This window comes from Antechinus flavipes, chromosome 1 (assembly GCF_016432865.1).
Source record: "Antechinus flavipes isolate AdamAnt ecotype Samford, QLD, Australia chromosome 1, AdamAnt_v2, whole genome shotgun sequence".
NCBI classification, from domain to species: domain Eukaryota; kingdom Metazoa; phylum Chordata; class Mammalia; order Dasyuromorphia; family Dasyuridae; genus Antechinus; species Antechinus flavipes.
In genome coordinates this window covers 679,900,018-679,922,514 of record NC_067398.1, presented here as the reverse complement: position 1 = coordinate 679,922,514, position 22,497 = coordinate 679,900,018, and the positions used below count along the sequence as shown (strand labels likewise).

Sequence of the window (22,497 nt, the reverse complement as noted above, 5' to 3'; positions counted from 1 at the left end):
CTCAACTCCCTGGTGCTGTCTCCTAATATTCTGTCTTATGGGTTGATCTGGGGACTGGTTGGCTGAGAGGGGGAAATTAAAGGATCCCACTTCTTTTCATCTCCCTTAGCTGGAACTACTCACCTGGGAAGAAAAGAAAGAAATGCTAGACAGCTGGGAGCCAGCTTTCTCCTCTCGGAATGACCTCAAAAGGTCTGAGGCTCAGTTTCCCCTGGTGGTCCAGTAGAAAGGAAAGCCGTCTAACTTCCTAAGAGGCTGACCCCAAATGACTGGCTGCATCCTCACAGAACCCGGGAGTTTAGACTATGTAGCCCCCCCCCCAACTACTAAGTCTCCCCTCACTTTCCTGGGACCCCAGTGGCCAGCCAGGAGCTGGAAAGCACGGACATTTGCCTCCTGGCACCCTCCGCCTCAGTTTCCCTCTCCCTCCAGTTTCGGACCTGGGGAGGGCTGGGTGAGGGGCGGGGCCAGGTGGGCGGAGCGGCCCGGGCTCCTTGGCTCCAGCGGCCACGCCCGACTTGACTCACCCGCCTGGCCCGGGTGCTGTTCGGGACGTCCGGAGGAGACCGGAGCGTACTCCCGGAGAGCCGGCTCGGAGCGGCGGCCGCACTGGCGGGTGAGTGAAGCGAGGGGTCTGCCCCGGGAGTAGGTTCAGTTCTGAGAGTTAGGGGGAGGGGTCTGCCTCGGAAGAGCGGGGAGGGGGAACCTCCTCCGAGGACCGGGATCTGTCCGGAAGGCTGGAGAGCTGGACCAGGGGAACGAGGATCTGTCCCCAGAAGTGGGAGAGGGAGGGAGTTGTCCCCGTACTAGGAGGGCGTCCTGTGGGGAGGACGGAGGTCTGTTCTGAAGGCTGGGAACCTGGATCTGGAAAACGAGGACTAGTCTAGAAAGTGGGTGTTTCCAGAGAGCAGGATCCATTGGGGGAGAGTGGGGATTAACCCCCCCCCCAACCCTCCCAGGGAGATCTGCCGGGACAGTAGAACTGTACAGAGAGCGGGATATAGCTTTGGAAAGCCACCAGGGCCATTGAAGCTGCGCCTCTAAGCTGAATGGGGGGCTAAGGGACCACACAGCTGAGGGCAGACTTATTCGGGATGCTCTCCCAGTCCAGCTTTCTTCCACCCTAAATCCCTGTCGCCACAGGCCCTGTCCCTATCCAGACTCCAGACCCTGAGATTCCAGTTCCAAGATCCCAAACCCTATCACTTGGTTTTTGAGCTCTCCAGTCAGCCCAGAGATTCCTCAGTCCTCAGCATCTTGGCAATCCTTTAGCCTGTTGCTTGGACTAGTCTGTGACTTGATCACTTAACAAATAAATGGGCGTCTACCTTGCAGGGACTTCCAGTCTCTTAGAAAAGTTTACACAAGGATGAAAATAATTAATCCCTGATGAACCCAAGATTATAAGGCAAATGCCAAGATCTCTAGCCAAAGAATAGGTAGGTGCTATCTGCTCAGGTGGGGTTGGTGTGGTCCAGGAAGGCTTCCCACAGACAGGCAAGCCCTGAGTTGAACCCTGAAAGACCAAAATGGAGAGGATTTGCAGAGCCAAAAAAGGAAGGACATCTGGGAAAGGGAGTTACAGAGCAAAGGTTAGGGGAGAGGAATGAGCAGGGGATGGTGCAGAGAGCAGAGGAAGAAGCAGAGCTAGGTTGGGGCTAGTTAACAAAGCGTGTCTAGTGCCATCTGCAATACCTTTTACCTCTCCAGGCTGGGGAAAGCCATGGAAGGTCAGATCTGGTACGTTGTACAGAAAATATGCTCTAGAGCAAGCAAAGAGAATAAAAGAAGGAAAGGAGGCCACTGGCAGTCTCTGGCCTTTCTTCTGTGGCCTTTCTGCCTCCTCCTCACCCCCATTTTATTCCCGGACATCCAGGGCTCAAATCTTCCCTTACCAAGGACAGATGAATGAACCTCTTCCACAAAGGAGCCCGTGACTACAATGAGTGGCTATGGGACCCTCCCACATATTGGCATTTTGACAGGGTTATATGCCTTCAAAGGAATGAAGTCCTGATGACGGGATATCGGGCCTTTGTCAAGGGTCCAGAGTCTGCCTTGGAATTTCTGACATCACTGTGGGCCATAGATGCTGCCCAAGTAGATCACTTGAGACCTTAGTACTTAGAGATCGATTCTCTTTGGGCTCTTCCACTGGAATCTTTTTCAGACAACATCCTAGGATGTGGAGACAGTCATGTGTCCGTGGGGGCTTAATGATAGGTTTGGGACAACAAAGTTAGAATTAAAGACAGACAGAGATAATGACAATCCCTGTGTGTCTGTGAGTCTATATGGCACTTGACGTTTGGGCGTTTGGGTCTCTGTCTGGGACTGTGTCTATCCAAGGGTGTGCATAAAACGCGTCCATCGGTCTGTAATGGACTTTATATCTGATATTCTTTGCTTGTGCCGTGTTTGCCTGTAAATCTCTGTGACTATGATTGTGCATGTCAGTATGTGAGAGAGACTGGTGGATGGGTAACTGTTTCGGGAAGGCCCACTGTTTCTGTGAAAGCCTGTAACTGAGTAACCAACCATGAATAAGAATGTGTCCGCCTGTGATTATGTATCTCTGTTATGTATCTGAGATACAGGAGGTGACTGGGATTCTTCCTCAATTTTTGTTTTTCTTGATTACATTTCTAAGATTTTCACTAGGATGTACTGGTATGAACTGGGGCAGAAATGAGGGCTTTGTAGCCAAAACTGATAGGTGGGATGTTTGGTTTGGTTTTGAGAGACTTTTGTTGATCCTTCCTTCTTGAAGAGGATCAATGACATCATTTTGGGGGAGGGGAACAGTGGGAGAAGACTGGTTGTTGGCTGTGGAAAGCAAGATTTATAATGATAGAGATAATTTTGGTATTTAACCAGTGATTTCTATGCTGATCTGCTGTGAAGACCAGAACAATAATTCAACATATATAAAGCACCTACTAAGTGGTAGCATGATTAGGGACTGGAGGATATTGAGAAACACCACTTTCAAGGAGGTTTTATTTCATTTTGAGGGACATGGTATTAACATAAATACTTATAGTATAAGAAAAATGGGGGAACAAGGCAGAATTGAGGAAGGCTTTCAAGAAAACATAGCAACACAATTGAGTCTTGACGAGACAAGATTTTAGGGCTATGGGGCAGAGGAGAGAAGGCCTTTCAGACATGCTCCGTGTGAATAAATGCTGAGGCAAAATTTGAATCATGGAGGATGGAGATCCATCCAGTTTGTCAAGAACTGATCACAGGAGCAGCTAGATGGCGCAGTGGATAGAGTACCAGCCCTGAAGTCAGGACGACCTAAATTCAAATTTGGTCTGAGACACTTAACACTTTCCTGGCTGTGTGACCCTGGGCAAGTCACTTAACCCCAAATGCCTCAACCAAAAAAAAAAAAAAAAAAAAAAAGGAAAGAAAAAAAAATTATTTGTCAAGGGAATCCTATGAAATAAAGCTGAAAAAGTAACTGGAACTTATTTTTGTGGAGGACTTAAAGAGTTTGTCACAAGAGAGGGCCAGCAAAGGATTATAAGGGCTAGAACACGGAGAGTGGCCATATGAGAATCAAGGCCTGTAACCCCAGGCCTATCTATATGCCACAAAGTGTATGTCTGTGCAAACATACTCACCCTTTTCTGTTGTCACAGATATGATTGTATGTGTGTGTGTTCTACAGAGCTGGGGTCATGTGGCTGTTTCTGGTTTTTTTCATGTGTCACAAGCAAGCATAGGTATGGCCATCCTCCCTCACATGGGTGGGTATGTTCCAGTGTTTGTGTCAGAGCCTGCATCACAGATTGTGAATGTCTATACGTGTGTGTGTGTGTGTGTGTGTGTGTGTGTGTGTGTGTGTCTAACTTGATTACTGTGCATGCACTGGGCCTCTGACTATAACTTTGGGTGTGTCAGCATGTGTGTGTGTCTGTGTGTGTCAGCGTGTGAGTCAGGATGTCCTAGTAGATGTGTGTACATGAATGAGGGTCCTTGTGAATAAAGACAGGTATGAGCTTGCCTCTGTTGGAGTACACACAATCAAGCATATAGTAAGTAGGCGTGGGGGAGGAGGGTCTCTATGGGCACACCGAACTGCTCTAGACATAAGGGTATGATCACTGGCCTAGTATCCCCAGATACCTTTCTGTGCAAGAGCTGTTGGAATGCCAGGGCCAAGAGACTGGGAACGTCAGTGATGCTGGCTGGGGCTTGGGGATGATCAGTAGAGTTTCGTCAGCTCCTTCCACGGGGAATTGGCGGGAGTCTAAAGTGAAAACCTAATCTGGAACCCAGAGGTCTATGTCCAATTCCCAAAATGAACTCTGTACCTAGGGCTCATTAGAACAGAGAGTACAGGGACAGGGCGGTCAGGTATTTAGAGAGCCATAGAAGCATCCTTAGAGAACATCCTGTCTGACTTTCTCACTTACAGACAGTGAAACTAAGGTCCAGAGAGGGGAATAATTTGCATTAGTCACACAGCTAGTAAACAGGGTTGCAGATGGCGTTCCAGATTTCTACTTAGCTTGCTGTATGGTGAAGGTTGAATAGAGTGATGGAGTTGAAAGCAGGGATAATGATAAGAGGATCAGGACAGAGACAGGATCAGATCAGGGAGAGATGGGATTGCCACGTCTAGGGAGCAACTTCTGTAATAGCAGAGACATGCAGATTGGAGGAGATGGATCCTGGAGTCTCTTCTCTGCTCCCTTAAAGAAAAGAGCACCTAGGAACACTTGGGGAACCCTCCTCCATGTCTAGCTCTTCTTGACCAGGAAACTCTTAGGTTCTTCCTCTCTAATCCTGCCTTTTCTGTATGTCACACCCTAACCCTCTTTTTGGATTCTGAATCCAAGATCTCTTCCCAGGGATATATCCAGGTAGTCTTTGCTTCTCTTCCTTCCTAGGGCTGAAATAACTTGAAAGGGGGAGGGGAAAAGAAGGAGAGATTGAAGGAGAGAGTGGGGCAATGAAGAAGGCTCATTTAAAAGGGCAAAGTGCCAGTCCAAATACTATGGTAGGTGGTATTTGGCCCTGATCCAGTCCTATCCCCCACGCCTGGCTTCCTGTGCCTCCCCAGGGCCCAGGATAATAGTTCTAGTCTTAGAATAAGAGAGGTAGAAGGGACCTTAGAAATAAATGGTCTGGTCCAACCCCCTCATTTAACAAAGTAGGAAAAATAGCTTGGTTTGCAAGGACACCCAGGGACAGAGAGACAAGGAAGACTGGGTGTCTGCCTCCTCATCCTGGCTCTCCTCCCCCTTCTCAGTCAGGATCCAGGATTCCCATGCCTTTGTCCCTGGCCATTCTCTGTTCTTAGCCAGGTAGACTTTTCTTTTTCCACCCCTCCCAGCATTTTTCACTTCCTCTCCAAGCTGGGCCTAGACCCCTGCCCCTCCAGGAGTCCAGCTACCCCTTCCAGGAAGGTCCAACTGACCCGCCCCTGTTTGACTCTTCTACTCCCTGCCCCTGGGGCCCTGGTAATCAGAGCCAGGCTCCAGCCGGCTTTTCCGGTTGAAAGTGGCACTGGGTTGGAGGTGGCACGGGGAGTGCCCCCATGGGGTGGGGGTGGAGATATATAGCCTCAGTCCCACCCTTGGAAAGCCCAGAATGGGAATTCAGAGTCTGGGAGGCAGGAGTTTCCCAAGCTCCTTCAGTCCTTGAGGCGATTTGTGGCATTAGTTAGGGAGAGTTAGGACTCTGGAGTTTCCTGAGAGGGAGATGACAGCCTGGGTGGGTCCCAGGGAGGGAGTTGTGTTTGGCTGAAGCTGACTATGCTCCCTGGATTCTGGGAGGAAAGAAAGAGCTGGGGTAGGGAGGGAAAGTAACAGAGAGGTGGTGTTCATCTGAACTCAAGACAGTTTGAGAATCTGAGATCGTTAGAAACTGAAGATTTAGATTGATGATGGGGAAGGGCCTGAGAAAACATTGGGGTGAGAAAGGAAGACCTTGGGGGCCGAAGGCTAAGGCAGTAGCTGGGTTAGGGGCCCAAGGAATGCCTGGGTCCTTTCCCTCCTCTTGGGCCACTTCATTTATTCTCTGGTTGCATCGTTTCTGGGCAGCAGGCTAGAGTAATTAAAGCAGTGGTCAGAGATAGTGTCCTGACCCTGACTTCGCCACTAAAGTCTGGGCAAGTCCTTTCCTTTTCCTAACTTCTGTTTTCTCCTCTGTAAAATGACCTTTGGGGTCCTTTCCAATTCTGACATTCTATAATTCCCCCAGAGGCAGAATGATCCCAGTGGCTGAATTCAAGCAATTTACAGAGCAGCAGCCCGCATTCAAAGTGCTGAAGCCGTGGTGGGATGTGCTAGCTGAATACATCACAGTGGCCATGCTCATGATCGGGGTTTTTGGCTGTACCCTGCAGGTGAGGATCCCAGTCCTTTGGACAGACCATGAAAAGAGACTGGGAAAATCCCAAAGGTGGGCTGGAGGTGAGTCTTGGGGGAAGAGAGAGAAGATCTTTATTGGGGAGAAAAAGGGAACATTAAGGCAGCTGCCAAGGCCAAGGCAGAGTAAGGTTGAATTGAAGATGTGAGAGATGATCCTCTGGGATCCCTTTTGAGTATAGGGTTCTTTTAGAGGCTAGGACCCAAAACTTGGCAAACCTGTATGTGATCAGCAGGAGTGTCGGCACTCCAGGAATTCCTTAAAGTTACAGAGCTTTTTAATTGTGTGTTTTGTAAAATCTTTGAAGGGAGAGCCAAAGTGGGGAGGGACTATATTTACAATAGGAGAAACTGAGGCACAGAATAGTTCTGGCCACCAAAGCAGGGCTGGAAGCCAGGCTCTTCCCATCCGCCTCCCTAGGCATATTTATCCTTTCTGTTCCTATCTCCCCAAATCTCAGGTAACTCAGGACAAGATCATCTGCTTGCCCAGCCATGTACCCCGAGAGAATCTATCAGAGACGCCTTGTGGGGCGCTGCCCCGGGCAATCTCTGGGGATTCAGAGGACCTTCGGGAGCTCAGCGGTCTCAAGAACAATCTGGACTTACAACAATATAGCTTCATCAACCAGCTCTGCTACGAGACCGCCCTGCACTGGTATGCCAAGTACTTCCCCTACCTGGTTGTCATCCACACTCTCATCTTCATGGTCTGCACAAGCTTCTGGTTCAAATTCCCCGGAACCAGCTCCAAGATCGAGCACTTCATTTCCATCTTGGGCAAATGCTTCGACTCCCCGTGGACAACTCGGGCCCTGTCCGAGGTGTCTGGTGAGAACCACAAGGGCGCCTCGGGACGGGTGCCGGCCACGGCCATCGTGGGGACGGGAAAGGCAGGTGAGTCAGAGAAGGTGCTGACGGAGCCAGAGAAGGTGGTGATGGAACCCCCGGCTGTCACCCTGCTGGACAAAAAGGAGGGAGAGCAGGCCAAAGCTCTGTTTGAGAAGGTGAAGAAGTTCCGGGTGCACGTGGAGGAGGGCGACATCTTATACACCATGTACATCCGTCAGACAGTGCTCAAGGTCTGCAAATTTCTGGCGATTCTGATCTACAACGTCATCTATGTGGAGAAGATCAGCTTCTTGGTGGCCTGCCAGGTGGAGACGGCCGAAGTCACGGGCTACGCCAGCTTCTGCTGCAACCACACCAAGGCTCACCTCTTCGCCAAGCTGGCCTTCTGCTACATCTCCTTCGTGTGTGTCTATGGCCTCACTTGTCTCTACACACTCTATTGGCTTTTCCACCGGCCCCTCAAGGAGTATTCTTTCTGCTCAGTGAGGGAGGAGACAGGCATGGGGGACATCCCCGATGTCAAGAACGACTTTGCTTTCATGCTCCACCTCATTGACCAATATGATTCTCTCTACTCCAAACGCTTTGCCGTCTTCCTCTCGGAGGTCAGTGAGAGCCGGCTCAAGCAGCTCAACCTCAACCACGAGTGGACAGCAGAGAAACTGCGCCAGAAGCTCCAGCGCAACGGGCGAGAGCGGCTGGAGCTGGCCCTCTGCATGCTGCCTGGTCTCCCTGACACAGTCTTTGAGCTGAGCGAGATCGAGGCTCTCAAGCTGGAGGCCATCTGCGACATCACCTTTCCTCCGACCCTGTCCCAGCTGGTCCACCTGGAAGAGCTCAGTCTGCTGCACTCCCCGGCCAAACTGCCCTTTTCCTCCTTTGTTTTCTTGAGGGACCGACTCAAGGTGGTGAGGGTGAAGTGTGAGGAGCTTCGAGAAGTGCCTCTGTGGGTGTTTGGGCTCCGGGGCCTGGAAGAGCTTCATCTTGAAGGTCTTTTCCCCGCAGAACTTAGCCGGGCAGCTAATCTGGAGAGCCTCAAAGAGCTGAAGCTCCTCAAGAGCCTCTCCCTGAGAAGCAATGCAGGCAAAGTGCCCCCCAGTGTGACCGATGTGGCCGGGCACCTGCAGCGGCTCAGCATCCACAATGACGGGGCCCGGCTGCTGACCCTCAATGGGTTAAAGAAGCTCATGGCTCTGAGGGAGTTAGAGCTGGTGGGATGTGGGCTGGAGAGGATACCCCATGCTGTCTTTAGCTTGGCTGCGTTACAGGAGCTAGACCTGAAGGACAACCACCTCCGCTCCATCGAGGAGATCCTAAGCTTTCAACATTGTCGCAAGCTGGTCACTCTCAAGTTATGGCACAACCAGATAGCCTATGTTCCCGAACACATTCGCAAACTCAAGGGTTTAGAGCAGTTGTACCTTAGTCACAACAAATTGGAGACCCTGCCATCTCAACTCTGTTTCTGCACCAACTTGCGCTTGCTTGACATTTCTCACAATGGCTTACGCTCTTTGCCCCAAGAGGTAAGCTACCTCCAAAACTTACAGCATCTTGCTGTTTCCTACAATGCCCTGGAGGGGCTCCCGGAAGAACTCTTTTTCTGCCAAAAGCTGAGGACGCTATTACTGGGGTACAATCATCTCAGCCAGCTCTCCCCACGGGTGGCTTCGCTGCAGGCCCTCAGCCGGCTAGAACTCAAGGGTAACCGGTTAGAGGCTTTACCTGAAGAACTTGGCAACTGTGGGGGGCTCAAGAAATCAGGGCTGCTGGTGGAGGAGGCTCTGTATGAGGGACTGCCTGCTGAAGTGCGGGAGAAAATGGAAGAGGAGTAAGAAGGTCCCTGGGGATTTCATCAGTTTGGGAAACCTCAGTTAGAAAGGCTAAGGCTAGAAGGGGGACACACACCTGAGGGAGAAAAGGCAGAAACCAGAGGAAAGTGAGGTTTGAGGGAAACTCTTTGACAGATTAGGGAACTAATCTTTGGCCTGTGTGGAATAAGGGTGGAGCTCCTCATGGTGGGATTAGCTTAATCCTGGAATTCAGAGACAACCACACCTGTCTCTTTTGGCTGGTTTTTCCCCTTCCAGTCTGAGGTTGGAGTCAGCCCATTTTATTTGGCTGGGACTGACATGCTTCCTTTATCCTTACTCACTGAACCATTTGTCTTCATTTAGTGCCTTAGACTGTGAGAAAAAAAGGAGGTTGTTGTGGAAAGAGTGGAAAAACTCCTATGTGATTCAGAATATTCTCCTATTGCAGTATCAGACGTTCTTTTTTAGGAGAATAGGGACTGTTCTCCAAATCCTAAATTCAATCCCTTATTTATAAACCTATGTGTCATAAACACTTTTTGAACAAGGCTTTGGGGAGATGAGGTTTTCTTTGTTTTGTTTGTTTTTTAAGTTGAGAAGTTGGGAGCTCCCTGAAAATAGCTCCCATTTATATCCTGACTTTCTCCATCATGGTTTCACTATATCAAGTGTTAGCATAAGAAATTAAATGAGAATTTTGGGAGAGTTTTGCAGAAGCTGCAAGAGAATGCATGAAGACGAACAGGCAATGACAAAGTCTATGGCCAAATACTTAATGTAAATTTTACAATAAGGTACTGTAAACATCTCAGAAAAAGGTAAAGCTTTTTTTTTTTGAGTGCCAAAAAACTTTACTCAGTTTCTCCAGATTGTGGGGGTGTCATGCTCCTAATCCCCTTCATTGTGGAAGAGATAACTCTTAAACACTTAAAAGAGTGTATTTTTTATAGGCTCTGGTACAGTGTCAAGCACATGCTTGATAAACGTCAAACAAAAGACACTGGTTGCTATGCTAATTTCTGGTGCTTCTCTGCCCACCTCAGCTTCCATTGTTTTCTCCCCCAACCAGATCCTTTCTTCTCTCAGATACTCCTAACAGGAAACCTTCAGGCTGACCTATCATTTATTCCTGTATATATACCTTTAGTAAAACACCTTTTGTAACATCCCCAACATTAAGTTATCTAGCTTTTTTTTTTTAATAGCTTTTTAATGATAGAATATATATATGGGTAATTTTTCAACATTGTCCCTTGCACTCACTTCTGTTCCAACTTTTCCCTTCCCTCCCTCTACCCTTTCCCCTAGATGGCAGGCAGTCTCATACATGTTAAACATGTTAAAATATATCTTAAATACAATATATGTGTAAAGAGCTGTACAGTTCTCTTGTTGCACAAGAAAAATAGGATTCAGAAGATAAAAATAACCTGGGAAGAAAAACAAAAATGCAAGTAGTCCACATTCATTTCCCAATGTTCTTTCTCTGGGTGTAGCTGATTCTGTCCATCATTGATCAATTGGAACTGAATTAGATCGTCTCTTTGTTGAAGATACCCACTTCCATCAGAATGCATCCTCATCCAGTATTGTTGTTGAAGTGTATAATGATCTCCTGGTCCTGCTCATTTCATTCAGCATCAATTCATGTAAGTCTCTCCAAGCCTCTCTGTATTCATCCTGCTGGTCATTTCTTACAGAACAATAATATTCCATAACATTCATATACCACAATTTACCCAACCATTCTCCAATTGATGGGCATCCATTCATTTTCCAGTTTCTAGCCACTACAAAAAGGGCTGCCACAAACATTTTGGCACATACAGGTCCCTTTCCCTTCTTTAAGATCTCTTTGGGATATAAGCCCAGTAGTAACACTGCTGGATCAAAGGGTATGCACTGTTTAGTTATCCAGCTTTTTAAAAGGTCTCTCCATGTTAGGAAATTCACTACTTACTGAGGCAACCAAGTCCTTTTTTTTTTTTTTTTTTAAATCAACTGTCAGAGAATTGTTATACTGGGCTAAAATCTGCTTCCCTATTACAGTAACCTCCATAATTTGCCATAGTTTTTCTATCAGAACTCAAGCACAATAAGTATATATCTTCTACAGGACAATACTTCATTTTAAAGGGAGTGATTAGCCTATTTCCTTTGACACACTCTTATATGATTTCATGATCCCTCTCCACTCTACTTGCCTTCTTTGCATGTGTCAAATGTGTGAAGCATAGTCCCTTAGCACTATCAGATTTAGTCTGATCAGGACATGGCATCATATTTAGAGCTGAAAGAGACCTTCAAGGTTATTTTAGTATCAGTCCCTCCTTTTACAGCTGAGAATACTGAGGACCAGAAAGGTAAATAATTTATTGAAGATCAAACATATAGTAAGTTGGAATTTGAACCAAGATTTGAACTTTGCATACAAATCTTTCTTTTCACTTCACTAAGAAGAGGAAGGAAAAAAGGGAAGAAAAGGATGGTCTGAAGATAAAGATAAGAAAAAATTCTCTCTTGTGATTATTGCCCTGTGATATTTTGAACAAATCACATATGCTTTCTTTTTTATTATTCATTTTTAAAAAACACACATTGCTTTATGAATCTTGTTGGGAGAGAAAAATCAGAGCAAAAGGGAAAGACCATAGAAGAGATTAAAAAAAAAAAAAAAGAAAACAGAAAAAAGAAGTGAACATAGCATGTGTTCATACATTCAGTCTCCTTAGTTTTCTTCTGGATGCAGATGGCGTTTTCCGCCCAAAGTCTATTGGGATTCCTTTGGATCACTGAACCCCTGAGGAGAACCAAGTCTTTCATAGTTGATCATTGCACATTCTTTTTGTTATTGTGTACAATGTATTATTCCTGGTTCTGCTTGTTTCGCTCAGCATTTACATTTCATGTAAATCTTTCCAGGCCTTTCTAAAATCAGGTTGTTCATTTTTTTAATAGAACAATAATATTCCATTACTTTCATATACTACAACTTGTTCAGCCAATTGATGGGCATCTATTCATTTTCCAATTCATTGCTACCACAAAAAGAGCTGCTACAAACATTTTTGCCCATGTTCTTGTATACCTTTTCCCTCCTTTATGATTTCCTTGGGATACAGATCCAGAAATGACACTGTTGGGTTAAAGAGTATGCATAGTATTATAGCCCCTTGGGCACAGTTCCAGATTGCTCTCCAGAATAATTGGATCATTTTATAACTCCACCAACAATGCAGTAGTGTCCCAGTTTTCCCACATTCCCTCCAACATTTATCATTTTTTTTTTCTGTCATCTTAGCCAATCTGAGATGTGTGAGGTGGTACCTCAGATGTTGTAATTTGCATTTCTCTAATCAATAGTGATTTGGAACATTTTTTCATATAACTATAGATGAATTTTCTCATCTGAAAATTGTTCATATACTTTGATCACTTATGATCAAAGTTATACAATGAGAGTTCAATTAGTTGATCTCTTTGTATCATCTCTAGGTACTAGATTCCAAATGACTTAACATCTATAAATTGTTCCACTAAACCTAGCTTTTCTACCATCTCCTACAAATTTGTCGAGAAATAGGTATAACTTATCTCTTTCTCTGTAGCTCAATTTCTTTACTTTTTTCTGAGACTGAGAGAGAGTGCTCACATTCCTAAGTATAGGCTATGTTTTCTCTTTTTTATCTAGCTTTTAGGAAAGCTTATATAGGAATTGTGGCTAGACAACAGCTCATAGGACAGATATTAGGGTTTTCATGAGCTACAAACTAAATATGAGCCAATCTTGTGAAACAATAGGGCCTCCCAATCTTCTAAAACAAAACTTGTAATTTTAAACTTTATTAAGTGAAAGCAAATAATACAGGCAATACTCTTTTGTCCTAAGAAAACAGGATTTACATTGCCCTTGCCTCCAGATCCTTCTCTTACTATTCTATTCTCTTCTCCTTGAACATTGAGAAAAAGAACTGAACTTAAAAAGTTGTAGGACCTGATTTTAATACTGGTTTTGTCACTTATATAACCTTCAACAGGACATAACTTCTCTATGCCTCATTTTCTTAAATTGTAAAGGAAGGGGTGGACTAAATGACACTGAAGTCTCCATATTGCTGTAAATCCCTGTGGATTCCTTCTGTGTTTCCTCCCTATCCTGTTCCTTTTTCTCTTTAAAAAAATTTCCCTTTTCCATTGAGCAATTTTCTTTTTTCACTCATCATTATGGCCTTAGGTCAATGAGCCCTGATCAGCCTCATAGATACAAGGCAGTGTCCCTCTCCTTTCCAAGGTCCATAATTAAAGTATTTCTACTAGGTAAGGATGGGAAGGGGCAGAGAAATGGGGTAAAAGAAGGCACCCACTTTGGCCACTGCTAGCATCTGCACCAAATCTTGCTTTTAACTTAGCAGCCCCCAGGTTCAATGAGTCAATAAGCATTTATTAAGTAATTACTATGTGCTACATAGCTATACTGTGCTAAATGCCGGGGATACAAAGAAAGGCAAAACACAGTCCCTCAGGAGCTTACAATCTAATGGAGAAGACAAGGTAAATAACTATATACAAACAAGCTATATAAAGGATAAATAGGAAATAATCAACAGAGGCTTTAAAGGCACTAGAATTGAGGGGTTGCAAAAGGTTTCCTGTAGAAGGGAATATTTTAACTGGGATTCCAGCAGATGAAAATTGTTATTAACAAGAACAAACTCCAAAATCTGAAAGAGTTTTAGAAAGAAATTAATTTGGTAAGAGTGAGTGAGCTGGAAAGGATGTGGCTTCATCTTGTTTAGATTCTGCAAGGTTTATAGTGTATATAGGATTTAAATAAGGGTTATCTCCACACAAACCCACTAACTTAAAAGTAAGATAGATTGAAGTGGTTATCAGTAAATATAGACATTCAGTAGAATTTGGTTAAAGCCAAAATGTAAGTTTGGGTAGAACTAAAATAAAGCCTGAGTGGATTCAAAATATAAATGTTTAAGTATATCCAATAATAGAGAAAATAAAAATCTCTTGTAGCATCAGGAGTGAAACCAGGTTGCCCACTATCACCATTACTATTCAATATTGTATTAGAAATGCTAGCTGTGGCAATAAGAGTTGATCAATAGATTAAAGGAATTAGAGTAAGTAATAAGGAAATCAAATTATCACTCTTTGCTGATGATATGATGGTATACTTAAAGAACCCCAAAGATTCTACTAAAAAGTTATTAGAAATAATCCACAACTTTAGCAAAATTGCAGGATACAAAATAAACCCACATAAGTCATCAGCGTTCTTATATATCACTAACAAAATCCAACAGAGTTACAAAGAGAAATTCCATTTAAAGTAACTACTGATAGTATAAAATACTTAGGAATCTATCTGCCAAGGGAAAATCAGAAACTTTATGAGCAAAATTACAAAGCACATTCCACACAAATTAAGTCTGATCTAACCAACTGGAAAAATATTAAATGCTCTTGGATAGGGCGAGCAAATATAATAAAGATGACAATACTACCTAAACTAATCTATTTGTTTAACGCTATACCAATCAGACTCCCAAAAAACTATTTTAATGACCTAGAAAAAATAAGAACAAAGTTCATATGGAAAAACAAAAGTCAAGAATTTCAAGAGAATTAATGAAAAAAAAATCAAATGAAGGTGGACTAGCCATTGGTTAAGAAATAGATTAGTTCATCAGTGGAATAGGTTAGGTTTAAAGGACAAAACAGTCAACAACTTTAATACTCTAGTGTTTAACAAACCCAAAGACCCAGCTTTTGTGATAAGAACTCACTGTTTGACAAAAATTGCTGGGAAAATTGGAAATTAGTATGGCCAAAACTAAGCATTGACCCACACTTAACATCGTACACCAAGATAAAGTCCAAATGGGTTCATGATCTAGGCATAAAGAATGAGATTAGGATAGTTTACCTCTCAGACCTGTGGAAGAGGAAGGAATTTATGACCAAAGAAGAATTAAAGATCATTACTGATCACAAAATAGAAAATTTTGATTATATCAAATTGAAAAGTTTTTGTACAAACAAAACCAATGCAGACAAGAGTAGAAGGAAAACAATAAACTGGGAAATCATTTTTACAGTCAAAGATTCTGATAAAGGCCTCATTTCCAAAATATATAGAGAATTGACTCTAACTTATAAGAAATCAAGCCATTCTCCAATTGATAAATGGTCAAAAAATATGAACAGACAATTCTCAGACGAAGAAATTGAAACTATTTCTAGCCATATGGAAAGATGCTCCAAGTCATTATTAATCAGAGAAATGCAAATTAAGACAATTCTGAGATACCACTACACACCTGTCACACTGGCTAGATTGACAGGGAAAGATAATGCGGAATGTTGGAGGGGATGTGGGAAAAACAGGAACACTAATACATTGTTGGTGGAACTGTGACTACATCCAACCATTCTGGAGAGCAATTTGGAACTATGCTCAAAAAGTTATCAAACTGCATACCCTTTGATCCAGCAGTGTTACTACTGGGCTTATATCCCAAAGAGATTTTAAAGAAGGGAAAGGGACTTGTATGTGCAAGAATGTTTGTGGCAGCTCTCTTTGTAGTGGCCAGAAACTGAGTAGATACCCATCAGCTGGAGAATGGCTGAATAAATTGTGGTATATGAATATTATGGAATATTATTGTTCGGTAAGAAATGACCAACAGGATGATTTCAGAAAGGCCTGGAGAGACTTACATGAACTGATGCTGAGTGAAATGAGTAGGACCAGGAGATCATTATATACTTCAACAACAATACTATATGATGATCAATTCTGATGGACGTGGCCCTCTTCAACAATGAGATGAATCAAATCAGTTCCAATACAGAAGTAATGAACTGAACCAGCTACACCCAGGAAAGAACTCTGGGAGATGACTAAGAACCATTACATTGAATTCCCAGTCCCTATATTTTTGCCCGCCTGCATTTTTTGATTTCCTTCACAGGCTAATTGTACAATATTTCAGAGTCCGATTCTTTTTGTACAACAAAATAATGGTTTGGACATGTATACTTATTTTGTATTTAATTTATACTTTAATATATTTAACATGTATTAGTCATCCTGCCATCTAGGGGAGGGAGTGGGGGGAAAGAGGGGAAACATTGGAACAAAAGTTGGCAATTGTCAATGCTGTAAAATTACCCATGCATATAACTTGTAAATAAAAAGCTATTAAATTTTTTTTTAAAAAATCTCTTGTAGCTACTTCTGGCAGTCCTGGAAAGTTACTGGGATCAAGGTAACATTCTGGTTTCAAACAATCTCTAGTCACAAAAAGTTAAATTTATTTTTGCTGAGACAATTGGGGTTAAGTGACTTACTTGCCCAGAGTCATACAGCTAGGAAGTTAAGTGTCTGAGATCAGATTTGAACTCAAGTCCTCCTGACTTCAGGGCTGGTACTCTATACACTGTGCCACTCAAAAAGTTAAATTTAAATAATATAATAGTAACTTTTCCAAACAACCCCTTTTTGGGGGGAAGGCAATCAGGGTTAGGTCACTTGACCTGGGTCACACAGCTAATAAGTATCTGAGACTGGATTTGAACTAAAGTCCTCCTGACTGCAGGATTGGTGCTCTGATGCCACTGAGTTTCATTAGGTATTTCATTAAGATTAAATCTTCATGATCAAGTAGGTTATCTACTGTACCACTTAGCTGCTTGTGGATTGATTTCAGAGGGAGTTCCTAAAAACTCAACTCAATGGTAGCCTCTTTACTACTTATCTCCTTTGATAGAATGCCATCATGAGAGTAGGCACCAGATTGATGACAAACTTATCCGGATGTCTCAAAGAGGGATCAATCTGAGTAAGTCTTGGGGTGTAAGTCAGAGACAGAAGTTTATACCAGGAAGCAGATATACTGTAGCCATATATATCACAAAAAAAATCATAATCCCATGATTCCTTCAATGTCATAAAAGTTGAACAAATTTAGTTGAGTAGTCATAATCTCATATATGCTTTAAGGAAATCACCTCATTAAACAGACTCTATAGATAAATTAAATCATGATACAAATAAACTTCATTTGGAAGATTCACAATGGACTGAGAAAGAAAACTTACATATCAAAACTAGGATTAGGAAAAGCCTTCCTTATACACTTAACTATAACAATCATTTGAGGGAACTAAAAAATCCCTTTGACTTTTGCTGTAAGTATATCAAACAGTTAACATTATTTCATAAATCAATTTTGATCAGGTGAGTTTAAAATGAAGAAAAGTTGCAGGAGGCAGGGCCTGATCCCCAAACAATAAATAAAAAGTAATTTGGGCATACTCCTTTTGAAGGCAAATATACTCAGAATCATTAAAGCCAAAGTAATCCAATAAAGATCATCTTTTTTTTTTCTTTTTTTCCTCTCTTTTTTAAAATTATAGCTTTTTATTGATAGAACATATGCATGGGTAATTTTTCAACATTGATCCTTGCAAACACTTCTGTTCCAACTTTTCCGTTCCTTCCCTCCACCCCCTCCCCTAGGGGCAGGCAGTCTCATACATGTTAAACATGTTAAATACAATATATGTGTACATATTTATACAGTTCTCTTGTTGCATAAGAAAAATCAGATTTAGAAAAGTAAAAATAACCTGGGAAGAAAAAAATGCAAATAGTCCACACTTGTTTCCCAGTATTCTTTCCCTGGGTGTAGCTGATTCTGTTCATCACTGATGATCATCAACATTAATATCAAGTCTTCTTGTTTCTGGTAATCCACTCTTGGTGTCTCCCCACCCCCCACAAATTGGAGTTAAGTGACTTGCCCAAGCTCATATAGCTGGTAGGTGTCAAGTGTCTGAGGCTAGTTTTGAACTCTGCTCCTCCTGACTCCAGGGCCTATGCTCTTTTCACTGTACCTAGCTATCCCATTTAATCTCCATTTATTCAGTATTTTTCAACTTGAGTCCTAGACATCTCAACCAAACATCTGATTCCTAAAAACATCTTCCCTTGAAAATTCTGGAATAGGCATCATTCTCAGGATATCAATGAGAGATTCCTTCAGCAGACTTGCTTGTCTAGTACAAAGTGTCTTGCAGATTCCCTATAATATGGCTAAAATATGTTAGGAATAAAGGCTTAAGAAAATTTTGTAAATATGGCTTTCCAGTATTTAAAAGCAGTTCAAATCTTATAGAGTCAATTCTATTAACAACAGTGTTATAAGAATAATATCAAATTAGAAACTCATAATTTACCTGAAACTTCAGAGAATTTTACTTGCTCTAGCTTGAACCCTCAATTGTAAAGTAAGCCTTTCTGTTTTGTTTTGTTTTTAATATCAGAGACATCAAAATTGGAAAAAAATACATGATTTAAAAATTTTTTACAATTATTAATGAAATTTTATAGGTAAAATCCTTAATTCTGTATTGAGAACTTATTTCTAAAACATGCTCAAAGCCTGTATATGTCATTTGGAAAGCAATCATATCTTGTTAGTTTCTCAAAGTGAAGTTTACTACTTCAATAAATTTAAAACTTTTACATCTTTATCCTATCCCTCTCTCTCTCTCTCTCTTTTTTTTTATTAATAGCATTTTATTTACAAATTATATGCATGGGTAATTTTATAGCATTGACAATTGCCAAACATTTTGTTCCAATTCTTCCCCTCCTTCCCCCCACCCCCCACCCCCCAGATGGCAGGATGACCAACACCTATTAAATATGTTAAAGCATAAATTAAATATGTTAAAGTATAAAGTATAAATACAGAATAAGTATACATGTCCAAAACATTATTTTGCTTTACAAAAAGAATCAGACTCTGAAATAGTGCAGTTAGCCTGTGAAGGAAATCAAAAATGCAGGCGGATAAAAATAGAGGGATTGGGAATTCTATATAATGGTTCTTAGTCATCTCCCAGAGTTCTTTCGCTGGGTGTAGCCGGTTCAGTTCATTACTGCTCTATTGGAACTGATTTGGTTCATTTCATTGCTGAAGAGGGCCATGTCCATTAGAATTGATCATCATATAGTATTGTTGTTGAAGTATATAATGATCTCCTGGTCCTGCTCATTTCACTCAACATCAGTTCATGTAAGTCTCTCCAGGTCTCCTGTTGGTCATTTCTTACCGAACAATAATATTCCATAATATTCATATACCACAATTTATTCAGCCATTCTCCAATTGATGGGTATCTACTCAGTTTCCAGTTTCTGGCCACTACAAAGAGGGCTGCCATATACATTCTTGCACAGACAGGTCCCTTTTCCTTCTTTAGTATCTCTTTGGGATGTAAGCCCAGTAGTAACACTGCTGGATCAAAGTTTGATAACTTTTTGAGCATAGTTCCAAATTGCTCTCCAGAATGGTTGGATGTATTCACAATTCCACCAACAATGTATTAGTGCCTCTGTTTTCCCACATCCCCTCCGATATTCCGCATTATCTTTCCCTGTCATTCTAGCCAATCTGACAGGTGTGTAGTTATCCCTCTCTTTTGAGAATATATAAGAATGAGATACTTTAAGGACTTAATCTTATATGTGAATATTATAACTATTAGTAAGTGAATAGTAAGTGTAAGAACTTATTTGCCTAGCTGCTCAGGAATAGAGTTGAACACAAATTCAGATTTATAACAGTAACATCTTTCATATTTGCATTATATTATGGTAACTCAAAGATGTTTTAGTATTGTAACAACAAAATCTTTTACAATTCACCTGCCCTGATTATAGAAATTTGCTCAGAATTAACCAGGTAGGAAAATTTCTTGTTCAAAAAGGAAATAGCAAAATGGGGAAATTGAGTCAAGGAATCTTATTTTGTCTATAAAAAGTTGTCTCTTCAATTTTCTCAGGCACAAAAAGCAGTTCTCAGACTCTATGCTTCCTTTGAGCAGTGAATGACATTTCCCCTGAACACTAGGGGCTTAATGATAATCCAGACAATACCTGAAATCAAAATGTAGAACATCATCAAATTATAATCCCAAAAGATTTTACTTCAAATAGCAAAATATCACTATATTCTCCAAGGTAAACAAAATTTGTAAGCACTAGATAACTTCTAAAGTGGAATCAAAGTTCACCTCACTACCTACCAAATCTTGTATTCTTCACTAACTTAAGGTCTTTAAAATTTTTTCAAATACATGTAAAGATAGTTTTCAACATTAATTTTTGTAGGAATTTGTGTTCCAGATTTTTTTTCCTTCCCTCCTTTCCCTTTCCTCCTCCCAAGATAGGAAGTAATCCAACATAGGTTGAACATGTGCAATTCTTTTAAACATATTTCCATTTATCATGTTGTGCAAGAAAAGTAAGATCAAAAAGGAAACAAAAAAACAAACCAAAAAAGATGAAAATACTATGCTTTGACCCATATTCAGTCTCCATAGTTGTCTGGATGCAGATGATTCTTTCCATCCTAAATTTATTGGAATTGCCTCTAATTACCACAGTGTTGAGAACAGCCTAGTCCATCACAGTTGATCACCACATAACTTATTACTGTGTAAAATTTTTCCTGGTTCTGCTCAGTTCACTAAGCATCAGTTCATGTAAGTCTTTCCAGGCTTTTCTAAAATCAGCCTACTGATCATTTCTTACTGAACAATAATATTCCATTACATTCATATACCATAATTTATTCAGCCATTCCCAATTGACGAGTATTCACTCAATTTCCAGTTCCTTGCCACTACAAAAAGGGCTGCTACAAATATTTTTGCACATATGAGTTCTTTTTCCTCTTTCATGATCTCTGAGATACAGACCCAGTGGTAACACTACTAGATCTAACCCAAGGTCTTTTCAATCATCTAATCAGGACTAGACACAGGTATTTGATAAAAACGATTCTGGTATCTTCATATTAGGCCATGGGGTTGAACTGATGGTCATTGCTTTTGAGGCCTGGATCATATTGTTCCCCATGATATCAAGGCATATTGGTCAGTCACCGACCAGGTATTCAGAAGAATGAAGAAGACAGGAAGAGAAATTAAAAGAGAAAGAAAAAGTTCTACCAATTTAAATTTAACCAGATTTTTATTTATTTTAGCAGCTGCTTATCGAGACCTTGGATAATCAAACCAAGGAGATTATTTATTTTGCAGATAAGGGTAGCCTAGGCTAATTCTAACCTCACCTGAGTTATATCCTGAGGCTAAAGCCAAATACAGCTCCTTAATTTTCTGGACACCTGGAGTCAGGGTCTAGACAGTTGTTTGATAGGAACTTAAAATTCATTGTGTTTGATCTGGTGTATTGGGTGGGTCCTGTCCGTGCTTAATCTTAAAATCACAGAGATGTCTTAGCTTCTGTTTTCAGAAAGCTTTCAGGTCTATTCAGGGTTACCACTAAGGAAATGACAGTTCTGAACACCAGAATTATCATTTGCAAGCATGAACCCCGAAATCTGACAGTTTTAGAAATTTATTTGGTTGTCTGGTAGAAGAGAGTAAAGGGAGAGCATTACAGGTATAGAGGACAGGCAGAAAAATTCCTGGGGCCAAAAGATGGAGTGTCTTGTTTAAGTAACAGCAAAGAGGCTATTTTCTCTAAGCACATAAGTGTTGGGAAGGTGTAAGGTAAAAGAAAATTGAGAACATGTATGTGGGTAACTAGGTAATGGAAATCTTTGAACACCAAACTGTGGGTTTTGTATTTGATCTCAGATCAAAAACAGGTGATAGGGAACCTCTGGCATTACTGAGTTGGGGATTGCCAGGAGTGGGGTGGAAGGGGTGACATGGTAGGACCTGAACTTTAGAAAAATTGCTTTTGCGGCTGAAGGCCAGATTGGAGTGGGGAAAAATTTGTGGCAAGACTGATCAGCAACCCATTGCAATAGTTCAGGTGTGAAATGGGAGTGGATGGAGGGAGGGGATGGCAGTATCAGATGTATTTAAGATATGTTGCAAAAGCTTTGCCAATAGATCAGATATTGGAGGGACGGGTAGTGAAGAGTCAAGGATATCTAGGTTGCCAGTCTGAGGGACTGAAACATGATGCTATCAATGCTAATAGGGAAGTGTGGAAAAGGGGAGGATTTGGGAAAAAATAATTCCATTTGGGACATGTTGTGCTTGAGATAGCTAAAGGACTTCTACTTGGAGAGTCGGTTGATAGGCAATTGAAGATGTGAGACTAGAGGTCAGCAGAAAGGTTAGACTAGATAGGCAGATTTGAGAACTATTCTCTAATTGAATCCCTGAGAGTTGATGAGATTACAAAGTAAAATAGAGGGAGAAGAGGTTCCAAGAGAGCTTTGTGGGACATTCATGATTAGTGGGTATGACCCAAAAGATCATGCAGCAAAGGAGACTGAAAAGTGGTCAGGGAGGAGAACCAGAGAATGAAGTGTCCAGAAAAACATAGAATCAAGGAGAAGATTCTCAACAGTGTCAAAGACTGCAGAGTTCAAAAA

The 22,497-nt window shown here is 41.8% G+C and overlaps 1 protein-coding gene across 1 annotated transcript; it reads left to right on the top strand.

Annotated features, from left to right (window-relative positions):
• The first annotated feature begins 6,226 nt into the window (after positions 1–6,226).
• On the top strand, positions 6,227–9,601 carry LRRC8E (leucine rich repeat containing 8 VRAC subunit E). Its single transcript, XM_051972515.1, has 2 exons — positions 6,227–6,364; positions 6,848–9,601. Exons 1-2 carry the CDS (start codon positions 6,227–6,229, stop codon positions 9,071–9,073), a joined length of 2,364 nt encoding a protein of 787 aa, XP_051828475.1. The 3' UTR covers positions 9,074–9,601.
• The last annotated feature ends 12,896 nt before the right edge of the window (positions 9,602–22,497 follow it).

Coding starts and splice junctions, on each gene's coding strand:
- LRRC8E (XM_051972515.1), top strand. CDS start 6,227: ATGATCCCAGTGGCTGAATTCAAGCAATTTACAGAGCAGCAGCCCGCA. Junction 6,365..6,847: donor TTTTTGGCTGTACCCTGCAG/GTGAGGATCCCA, acceptor CCCAAATCTCAG/GTAACTCAGGACAAGATCAT.